General features: G+C 41.0%; 1 protein-coding gene across 2 annotated transcripts in view; it reads left to right on the top strand.

The window, feature by feature from the left end:
• The first annotated feature begins 1,668 nt into the window (after positions 1 to 1,668).
• LOC134227901 (calpain-B-like) overlaps positions 1,669 to 12,051 on the top strand; it is a 43,205-nt gene continuing 32,822 nt past the window's right edge. Inside the window, exon 1 of one of the 2 annotated variants that reach the window (XM_062709606.1) lies at positions 1,669 to 2,025. In XM_062709606.1, the coding sequence (XP_062565590.1) occupies positions 1,906 to 2,025 (120 nt within the window). In that variant the 5' untranslated portion in view covers positions 1,669 to 1,905. The remainder of the gene's footprint in view (positions 2,026 to 12,051) is intronic. The other variant, XM_062709607.1, reaches the window with a different exon arrangement.

The raw sequence follows: 12,051 nt of genomic DNA on the forward strand, positions 1-12,051 counted from the left end.
TGCCACCGAAACAGTACATTTTCGCAAACAGTACATTTTCGCAATTAACTCTTTCTTTTCATAAAATGTTGGTCTTAAAAGAACAAATTTTTCATTTCCCAATTTTCCAACAAACTGAAACCACAATTTGTAATAAAATTTCAGCATCGGCACTGGCGGTGCGGGATCGCCACAGTGCTATTTTTATGGTCAACCCTTTCTTCATATGAAATGCTGGTTCGTTGAGGTTGAATGCAGCAACACATCGAGCACCACCACCAATGCGATGGATTTCTTTTGAAAATGTTATAAGCGCCTCCGTGATGATGTGTCCGCTCCGCTGCGATCGCTTTGATGCGTCTGCTCTGCGTGAAACCTTGTTCAAACTGAGGATTAGATCCAAACCCGCAAGTGATTGATTTTTGATGTCTGTGCTAGTGATGCATGTACGTGATTGGTTGGTTGACCTATTTCTAAACTGTTAATCAATTATCGATAATAAATAGTTAAAAACCAGTATTTTCAAAGAAATACAAAGAAGCGTTGACTCATCCTTGATCGAATGGTAAAAAAAAATTGAAAATCCAGCGAGAAACGGCTTAGATATTAAAGTTTAAAGTCTATCATATTTTCGTGACGGTCCCCGATTTTCGCAATCGTAAAGTGTACCCCAATATAGAAAACACAGACGTAGTCCCACGTCAAAAGAAGCCGTCTTTGCAGTTCTCGTCTCAGGTACCAATAAACTTCATAGAATTTCTAATATTGAGAAATTGCAACAAATGTCCAACAAAAATAGTTTCCAATTTTAGACAAAAATCGTTGCAATCTTGTATTGCAATGATAAGCTCCTTGTACCCTTAGTATAAATTAGGTTAAGTTTAGTTTTTATTTATTTTTATTTTTATGTCTAGACCAACATTTGAAAAGGGCGTAACAGCCAAAATTTATTCCTTCTGATTCTTCGTCTACATATAAAGCTATATATGGGGACAAAGAATCAGAAGGAATAAATTTTGGCTGTTACGCCCTTTTCAAATGTTGGTCTAGATGTATTGTATGTATCGTATAAATGTATTAATAATAACTAAAAATGAAACATAGCAAATAAGGATGATAGTGTTAAGAAAACACGGAACACCTAATCTAAGAGATGAATGCATGTATTGTTAATTAACAATTAAAATTAGTTAGGGAAAAGAAAGTATGTAGGTCAAGTAGTTTTCCACGAAATATGAAAAGCCAAGAAGTTTCAGACGTTCACATTGTTGCGTTAAAAAGTTAAAAAGACTGATTTTGAACAGCAGCGCGCTGATGAAAAAATATCGACAGGGGCGCATTGCAAAACATTGTCGGCGGATGCGGTTCAAATCGCTAGCTGTGGTCTACCACATCGCGTTTCGATACCTATGTTTCTTATCTGAATTCAAAACTGATTATTCGTCGTTCATATCCACTGTGCACGGTATGGTGCTCACAAACAGTTAGCGTCGATTGACCGGTTTACCCCAAGCCGGGTAAACCCTTTGTCGAGCCCCCCTGTTTTGTATTTGAATCGCAATCAGCGATGCTTCCGTATGCTTCCTATTCGAAGAAGCGGCAACAACAAAACCATCCCACCGACGGCCATGTGTTCAGCGTAGAACAGTGAGTGACCGGCGGACCGGACCATATATCGCTCGCTGTGGTTAGATTTTGCGAATTTGAAATCAGTTTAGTTCGGTTAGTAAGCGCGATCAGCCGTTGGTAAGTCGTCGTTGGAGCTGCCCGGTGTTGGCTCGCACGACGCTACGCCGTCTATCGTGGGACTTTGTTATCTGCTAACTGTGCGTTAAATTCCGCCATATGCTATGCTGTGAAGTGTTGGATGAATTATAACAGTGGTGTAGATTGTGTTTTGAAAGCTTGAACAATCGCTTATCGAAAATGCCAGATGCTACGCGAATCGAGTCCTTGATAAAGGAGTTCAACAACAACCCCAATGGGCCGAATAAGCTGCACCAGTCCAGGACGCGCTTCATGCCCATCGTTTTCGGCCGTGACGGGGTAAGAAGAAAGACAGTGATATGCTCAATGGATACAAATTCCTTAGTCGCGAATTTAGGGCTTTGCGTTGTAAAATTTAATTATAGAAAACACAGTCGAAGAAATTGGCATGTGAAGTACGACGGCAAGATAAAGACGTTTATGAACGGTAATTCTTCGTCGGTGAAATTCTAGAAGAATTTTTGAGTGATGGTGCTACACATGACAATCGATTTTCGTGGAATTGCACAACGTGAGAAGGGAAAATGTTCGCAAAGATATAGATTTAAAGATGTGAATGCGACGAACAGGAGCAGCAAGACGCCAAACTCTGGCGACTCATTGTCAAGGTTGAACCATCATAAGAAGAAGAGCCTCAGTTTTGTAATTGCTGACGCCGAAACTAAAACCTGTTGCATGCTCTTCCATTCTGCCTGCCAACAGAGTTAGTGCTTATATCTCGAATTATGATAATTTATTTATGTTATGTGCGGGAGCCAGTCAACTGCAGAAAAGCGTGTGAGGCTGATTAGCACTTCAATTCCAGAAATAAAAGAATTCGAAGCAGAAATGATGAAAAAAAATCATGGTCATGGTTGCAAGTGGAAGTGTGTAATGAATCAAATGCAATTTGTAACGACAAATCGATTATTGGCGAACTGATAACGAAAATTGGTGTGAAAAGTAAACAAACATTTTCGTTGTGTCGAATGCGGCTGGCAGCTGGCTCATTGAGTCATCTGATATTATTAATTCGGTCAATCGCTCAATAATACCAGCTTGAATTTTGAGCCTCCAAAATTGGATTATTAATATCAACACTAGCTACAGTCCCCCCACAATCATGGGTCACATAAAATTATTATTCACTTTGATGAAGAAAAAGCTGAAACTGACAAACATAATAATCATACTGTAGCTCCAAATGCATTTAACACGTACGTCCCCAATAGAGTGGCCCAAGCTTATATGGAAAAAGTGAAAAGTCTGGAATTTCAAACCTTGCACCCTTAAATGACAGTTTGGGGGTCCCAGAAGCTCCCCTGAAAATTTCAGCTCATTCGGTCCAGTGGTTGGCGTGCGCAAATGGCTCAAAGTTTGTATGGGAAAAGTGATCCAAATGTATGAGGAAACGCAACCGTTTCAGTTTTTTGCTTCTAGGTGGCGCTGTAGTCGACGGATTCCTGTTGTGGACAAAATGTAGAACCTTTTTTATATAAGGAAGCGACTGGTGAAGACCGGATGTAAATCCCTTTGAAATTGGCCAAGTTATAAGCATCCAAAGTCGAGGGTGTCGAGCGTGTCTCCCAGGGGTGTTTAAAATGAGAGCAACGTACCACCGACCATTGCGGCGGCGATGCAGGCGTATTCGGTGCCGTGCGAAATTAAATGCATGATTATCACGCAATCTCGCGAATTTTTATCCGATTGGTAAATACTTTCCGTGCTCTGTACAGTAGTGTAGCTAGAGAGGGAGGGGGTGACTTACCACTGAAGCCAACGAGCTGAAGTTCTTAAAGGGAGACAAAATTCATGAAATATTTGTAACGAGTTGTTTTCGGACATTGTGATGCCCGTTGCATCAATTTTAGAACGATATGATATTATCGTTACAGACAGAGGGACAGAAGGACAGAAAGACAGAGAGACCTGGGATATTATATAAGTTATATATTTTTCAAACAACAGTTTTAATGTTTATAGCATAATTTATTAACAGTATAAAACTACAAAGTTATCAACAAACAACACTTATACCTATACTAATTATTTATTTCAACTGCTAGGCCTTCCTTTATAACAGAGCGAGTGCAACCTGGAAAATTTTGCCTATGCTGTTGAACAACTTTGAGAAGATATTGAAGCTGTTCTTCATTTTTTGTCAGTTTTCCACAAAAAACTTGAACTAGTTTAACTCCTCTTTCAGCACAATCATTCACTACCAAAAATGAATTAATTTTATTTCTACTTTCAACAAATTCTTCCAATTCATCCCATATACTAGGATCTTCTTTGAAAAAATTTGCAGATATTCCAGAAATTTCAAAAAAATTAATCTTATTTTTAGAAACAAAATCCAGAAGCGTACAAGAAGTCAACTTATCGATCGTAGATACATTTAATTTTATTTTTCTTACTTCATCACCCTTACAAGATTTTAAATTGTGTGCCATTTCTTTTCTCTCATCATTAGATATTTCTGGGTGGAAAAAAGCAAGAGCGACTAGTTCTTCACTCAAGTACCATAGATGATTTGCAAATCTTGAAGCCGCAGCCATATACACATTTCTTGATTGATCAGGGAAAGCATCTCGTAAAGTTATCAATTTTTTTGCCAGGTTTAGATCATTTCGTGCTGCTGATGAGGGTAAAGGAGCTTTAAACCAAACCAAATGTAAACTCGTAAAATAAAAGCACACATTACTGGAATTTTTCGCCTTTTATCATCGGTCATGTCAAATTGGCCTCTAAACAGCCATATTTTAAGACAATATATTACTTTCGCCATCCATCTGACATTGCTATGTGCTCCTGGTAGCGAAAATTTAATTCTTTTCACACCAAGAAATGCTAAAGATAAATTTAGCAACTATGCCAACTATTGTCGTTGCTGTTGAATATTGAGTCGGTTTTTCAAAAATTCTATCAAATGTTGGGTTTCATCACCAAGGAACTCCATAATGTTTCCGTCTACCATATTTTCATCAAAGGATTAATCCATAGTAGGCCATGCCGATTTAAATTTTATAAAAATACTAGAAGAAGGGCCTTTTGAAGGAAATAGTTTTTCCCAAGCTGCTGTCATCAAAACTTCGGCAATATGAGAGTAATTCTCGCTGAAACCGGGCCACTATTTGCACGAGGTTCTTAAAAATGCATTAGGGCAGCAGGGACTATGTCCAAGGGCTTGACGATCCCTCCCCAGGCCATCTGCGAGTTGTGGGGCTTGCCTAGGATGTGGTGGGGTTTGACAGTGGGCCCTGTTAAACCTCTATAAAAAGCTGCATGTATCCGCAAGTAGGCCCCACCAAAGCGACCGTGTGCCGCTCAAAGCGCACAAGCCCAAGTCCTGGTGTTAGGTGGGACGCTAAACAGCCCTGACACGACGGCCCTCCGACGAGACAGGAGGTTTGCGCAGGCCCAATAAGCCGCCTAGAAAACCAATCATTACGAACAATATAAGAGATTAACCAAGAAACGGAAAACCAAATCGACCACGTTCTAATCGACGGTAAATTCTTCTCCGACATCACGAACGTCCGCACTTACCGCAGTGCGAATATTGAATCCGACCACTACCTCGTTGCAGTATGCCTGCGCTCAAAACTCTCGACGGTGTACAACACGCGTCGAAGTCGGACGCCGCGGCTTAATATCGGGCGGCTACGAGACGGTAGACTAGCCCAAGAATACGCGCAGCAGCTGGAAGTGGCACTCCCAACGGAAGAGCAGCTAGGCGCAGCGTCTCTTGAAGATGGCTGGAGAGATATTCGATCCGCCATTGGTAGCACCGCAACCGCTGCACTTGACACGGTGCCCCGGATCTCAGAGAAACGACTGGTATGACGGCGAATGTGAGCAGTTAGTGGAAGAGAAGAATGCAGCATGGGCGAGATTGCTGCAACACCGCACGAGGGCGAACGAGGCACGATATAAACAGGCGCGGAACAGACAAAACTCGATTTTCCGGAGGAAAAAGCGCCAGCAGGAAGATCGAGACCGTGAAGAAACGGAGCAACTGTACCGCGCTAATAACACACGAAAGTTCTATGAGAAGTTAAACCGTTCACGTAAGGGCCACGTGCCACAGCCTGATATGTGTAAGGACATAAACGGGAACCTTCTTACGAACGAGCGTGAGGTGATCCAAAGGTGGCGGCAGCACTACGAAGAACACCTGAATGGCGATGTGGCAGACGAAGATGGCGGTATGGTGATGGACCTGGGAGAACGCGCGCAGGACATAATCTTCCTGGCTCCGGATCTCCAGGAAATCCAGGAGGAGATTGGCCGGTTGAAGAACAACAAATCCTGGGGTTGACCAACTACCAGGAGAGCTATTTAAACACGGTGGTGAGGCACTGGCTAGAGCGCTGCACTGGGTCATTACCAAGATTTGGGAGGAGGAAGTTTTGCCGCAGGAGTGGATGGAAGGTGTCGTGTCCCATCTACAAAAGGGCGATAAGCTGGATTGTAGCAACTACCGCGCAATCACATTGCTGAACGCCGCCTACAAGGTACTCTCCCAAATTTTATGCCGTCGACTAGCACCAACTGCAAGGGAGTTCGTGGGGCAGTACCAGGCGGGTTTTATGGGCGAACGCTCCACCACGGACCAGGTGTTCGCCATTCGCCAAGTACTGCAGAAATGCCGCGAATACAACGTGCCCACACATCATCTATTCATTGACTTCAAAGCCGCATATGATACAATCGATCGGGACCAGCTATGGCAGCTAATGCACGAACACGGTTTTCCGGATAAACTGATACGGTTGATCAAGGCGACGATGGATCGGGTGATGTGCGTAGTTCGAGTTTCAGGGCATTCTCGAGTCCCTTCGAAACCCGCAGAGGGTTACGGCAAGGTGATGGTCTTTCGTGTTTGCTATTCAACATCGCTTTGGAAGGGGTAATACGAAGAGCAGGGATTAACACGAGTGGTACAATTTTCAATAAGTCCGTCCAGCTATTTGGTTTCGCCGACGACATAGATATTATGGCACGTAACTTTGAGAAGATGGAGGAAGCCTACATCAGACTGAAGAGGGAAGCTAAGCGGATCGGACTAGTCATCAACACGTCGAAGACGAAGTACATGATAGGAAGAGGTTCAAGAGAAGACAATGTGAGCCACCCACCGCGAGTTTGCATCGGTGGTGACGAAATCGAGGTGGTAGAAAAATTTGTGTACTTGGGCTCACTGGTGACTGCCGAAAATGACACCAGCAGAGAAATTCGGAGACGCATAGTGGCTGGAAATCGTACGTACTTTGGACTCCGCAAGACGCTCCGATCGAATAGAGTTCGCCGCCGTACCAAACTGACAATCTACAAAACGCTCATTAGACCGGTAGTCCTCTACGGACACGAGACCTGGACGATGCTCGTGGAGGACCAACGCACACTTGAGTTTTCGAAAGGAAAGTGCTGCGTACCATCTATGGTGGGGTGCAGATGGCGGACGGTACGTGGAGGAGGCGAATGAACCACGAATTGCATCAGCTGTTGGGAGAACCATCCATCGTTCACACCGCGAAAATCGGACGACTGCGATGGGCCGGGCACGTAGCCAGAATGTCGGATAGTAACCCGGTGAAAATGGTTCTCGACAACGATCCGACGGGCACAAGAAGGCGAGGTGCGCAGCGGGCAAGGTGGATCGATCAGGTGGAAGATGACTTGCGGACCCTCCGTAGACTGCGTGGTTGGCGACGTGTAGCCATGGACCGAGCCGAATGGAGGAGACTCTTATATACCGCACAGGCCACTTCGGCCTTAGTCTGAATAAATAAATAAAATCTTAAAAATGCCTAAATTTATATTCTTTCGAAAGCTTTCGGCGAGTATATTAAGGATCCGAGTTAAATTCTTCAGAAAGATGGACCTCTCGTTAGTTATACACGAAATCATTTTAATGTACCCCTCGATTTTTGTCAATTCTTGACTCACCAAAACTGTCATAACTACAACATTTCTCAACCGATCATAGAGATCAGCATATCGTTGGAAAGAGGAAGAGTGTATCCTCAATTTGCAATAATAAAAATATAAGCAGCCATATTGAATTTGGCTGCCATTTTGGATTTCTTTTTAAAAACTATTTTTCCGCCAGGTTTGCAACCACCAATTTAGAATATTAATACATCGATGGAAAGCTTGTCCTTGTGCATTGTGTCCAAAAATCTCAGGTGAAGGTTTTTTCTATCAAAAGTTATGTACGATTTACCAATACCAAAATTCTTGAATTATTCAATACAATAACTTGAATACGGTTCTGTTATGCTCAAAACTTTTGAGCCCTTCAAATAAAATACTGTTGTAGATATGCTTTCCATTTTTGAGACATATTTGGCTTAGAATAGTGTATGAAATCAAGGAACTGACGTCGTAATACCATATTAACCATAAAAATAATGTTCGTTGGTCAGATGGCCCTTCAAAATATATTTTGGTAAATCGTACATAACTGATAGAAAAATTATACACCTGAGATTTTCGGACACAATGCACAACATAAGCTAAGCTTTCCATCGATGTATTAATATACAAAATCGATGGTTGCGAACCTGGCGGAAAAATAGTTTAAAATAGTTAATTTTTATTATTGCAAATTGAGGATACACTCTTTATCTTTCCAACGATATGCTGATCTCTATGATCGGTTGAGAAATGTTGGAGTTATGACAGTTTTGGTGAGTCAAGAATTGACAAAAATCGAGGGGTCCATTAAAATGATTTCGGGTATAACTAACGAGGGGTTCATCTTTCTGAAGAATTTAACTCGGATCCTTAATGTACTCGCCGAAAGCTTTCCATAGAATATAAATTTAGTCATTTTTAAGAACCTCGTGCAAATAGTGGTTCGGTTTCAGCGAGAATTACTCATGATGCCTACACGCCAGCCATAAAAGATCTCTGCCAATCCGCTTCTCGATTAGGGTACAAGCGCCTTTTTTGATTCCTGTATTTGCTTCTGTTGTATCAAATCCCATTGCACAGATGCGATCGCTTAGTTCCCATGCATTCATCAATTTGCAAACTTCGTTTGCCTCCAAGCAGCTGAACATTTGCTCCAGAAGATACCAAAACTGGCAATCTTTCTACAACAGACAAACTGACATAACACTCGTCAAATTTCCATCGTTCAATGATTTACTGGTCGATTCAAATAATCATTAGTTGGCAAATCGATCACACGTGGCGCGCGCATCGAATTTGCTCGAGTTTGATGTTTGCTCACTACCGCCATCTGGTTCGTGATTTGCCCAACTAACTGAAATCAACAGATGTCGTTAGTGTTTGAATGACGATGAATTTGATGAGTGAATGTTCAATATGTTATGTCTGTTTGTCTGTGTTTCTACTTTGTCAGTACCTGAAAAGAAAAAAAATCAGATACTCTTTAAAAAAAAAGTTAAAAATATGTTACAAATAGCTTCTTTAAAAAAAAACAAATATTACCAAATGTAATCTAAAATTGTAGAAGAGAAATTTTAAATAACAAAAAAACTTATCGATTACTTCAAATCATGCTTAGTTAGAAAATATCCAAAAATCATAACACAGAATAACACATTTCAGTGCTATAAAAAATACTCAAATATATTACCTGTAAGATCTTGAAGCAACTTTTCATCCCAATGTACAACAAGTGGTCCATTTAGATCAAAATTGCTTTGGATATTTTGAGCAATCTCCTCGCGATATTCTGCACGGGCCCTTGAGATTGTTTGTCTACTAACGGTAAAATCGTCTGGAAAATAGATAAAGTTGATAAAGATTTTGTTTTAGTTACAAGATACTATCAATATAATAAAATTAAACTCAAGGGGAAAGAACAATACAATAAAAGTACTGTTAAGGAGAACTTACCTAAGTTTAGTCCAGCACTTGTTAGAACCGCAGAAATAACATACATTGCATTTCGGTCGCTTAGTCCAATACGGTCTAGGGTGGCAGCTAGTATAGGAGTCATTATTTTTGATTTACTTCGCTCGGAAAACGCTCTACTAATGGAAGGTTTCTCATCTGGAAGCAAGACATAAAAATATTGACATATAGTAGAAGTTTATTTGATTATATTCTTACCTCCTCCATCAATAGTAAAAACGCTGGTAGCTGATTGAGATTCCAAGGAAGGCTATGGTTCCGTTGTTGGTTCTTCTTCGATTTTGCCTTTTTTATCTCTCGCAAAGGCAGATCCAGGCCTTCCAACTTCCCTTTGAAGAATAAGGAACTGTTTATCCTTATCGTTTTTAATCAAATTTAATGCATTTCGTCGAGCAATGTCAAACAATCGAACCAAATTATTAATGAAACTAGACTCTTGCTCTTTCTGTTTATCTCCCACGTAAGAAGATTTTTTGATAATTGCTCGCATTTTGTTAAATCATTTTTGGAGCTTAACAACAGCATTGTAGTGTTACATTAGAGGAATTCTATATTTCTCCCAAAAAATTTGAAGTTCAGTTACTACAGTTTTAGCAGCTGGTTTTATACTCAAGTGTTGATTTTTCATTATAAAACGCATCCGACCCAGCACATCACCGTTTGAAGGCAACTTTACACCTTTAAAACTTTCAATTGGGACAACAAGTTCCATACTTAATTCTTCCTTAGATTTTGAATCCATTTTATGTATTCCACTTGCACGATCAAATATCACTTCACAAAAGCAAGAAGCACATTTTTCTTGCAGGACCAGTGGTTTTGGAGATACAACGATTTGAAGAGTGAAAAAATAGTTACGTTATATCGAGGTATACCTGTAGAAATAAAGAGCTTTTATTTGATTTGTTAATACAACAAATAGGCCTAATGATTTGGAAGTTACAATTTTATGAAAAATTAAAATTCCTGAAATGATCGGTTTTTCTGAATACCTTATACTGAAATTGGTCGCCATAAAGGGGAAATAATAAAGTGGGTCAAATATTGTTCTGTAAGGAACGATCCTACCAAATATAAGGTAATTTTGAGGGATCATATCAATAATGTTGGAACTGGATGGCTGTATATTTTTATTTGAGGCTAACAAAATAAATGGAAGAAGTACTTAATTTATTTCGTGTATTTACATTCAAGCTTCGAAAATTGAACTCTAAACTATAGCATAAACCAAACTTGACCAAATTTTGAGTTTTTCAATTTATGTCAATTTTGAGTAATTTTTTTAGCGTGTTAGCTCGAAGATAAAACGACGCCAGAAAATTGCGAGATTAAACATCGAACAATATCCCGGATGTGTTTTTCTACTAAAAAAAAAAGATCCCCCCCCCTTGCCCCCCCTTATTCACCCCCTCCCTCTCTAGCTACACTACTGTACAGAGCACGGAAAGTATTTACCAATCGGATAAAAATTCGCGAGATTGCGTGATAATCATGCATTTAATTTCGCAAGGCACCGAATACGCCAGCATCGCCGCCGCAATGGTCGGTGGTACGTTGCTCTCATTTTAAACACCCCTGGAGGACATGTTCGAAACCCTCGACTTTGGATGCTTATAACTTGACCAATTTCAAAGGGATTTACATCCGGTCTTCACCAGTCGCTTCCTTATATAAAAAAGGTTCTACATTTTGTCTACAACAGGAATCCGTCGACTACAGCGTCATCTAGAAGCAAAAAACTGAAACGGTTGCGTTTCCCCATACATTTGGATCACTTTTCACATACAAATTTTGAGCCATTTGCGCACGCCAACCACTGGACCGAATGAGCTGAAATTTTCAGGGGAGCTTCTGGGACCCCCAAACTGTCATTTAAGGGTGCAAGGTTTGAAATTCAGGATTTCAAGCATTTTGGGCCAGTCTAGTCCCCAACCCCCATTTTACGACAAAACTCAAAATTCAAAACCACGCAGCTCAGCCAATTTCTAACGGATTTTCAAGCAATCTTCTGGAATCGATCACAAAATTCCTATAGTTTTGGGAACCGAGGTCAATTTTTGTGCAATGGCCATGGTTCCGGATATATTCCGGGGAGTACTGGGGTTACCTCCCTCCCGGGAAAAATGGTCACTGGTTCGTTAAGGAATTCCTCCGGAAGTTCCTTTAGGAATGCCTCCGTAAGTTCCTTCAGGAATTCCTCCGGAAGTTTCTTTCAGGAGTTCCTCTGGAAGTTCCTTCAGGAATTCCTCCGGAAGTTCCTTCAGGAATTCCTCCGTAAGTTCCTTCAGGAATTCCTCCGGAAGTTCCTCCAGGAATTCCTCCGGAAACTTCTCCAGGAATTCCTCCGGAAGTTCCTTCAGGAATTCCTCCGGAAATTTCTCCAGGAATTCCTCCGGAAGTTCCTCCAGGAATTCCTCCGGAAGTTCCTCCAGG

Source organism: Armigeres subalbatus, chromosome 3 (assembly GCF_024139115.2).
Source record: "Armigeres subalbatus isolate Guangzhou_Male chromosome 3, GZ_Asu_2, whole genome shotgun sequence".
In the NCBI taxonomy this organism is placed as follows: domain Eukaryota; kingdom Metazoa; phylum Arthropoda; class Insecta; order Diptera; family Culicidae; genus Armigeres; species Armigeres subalbatus.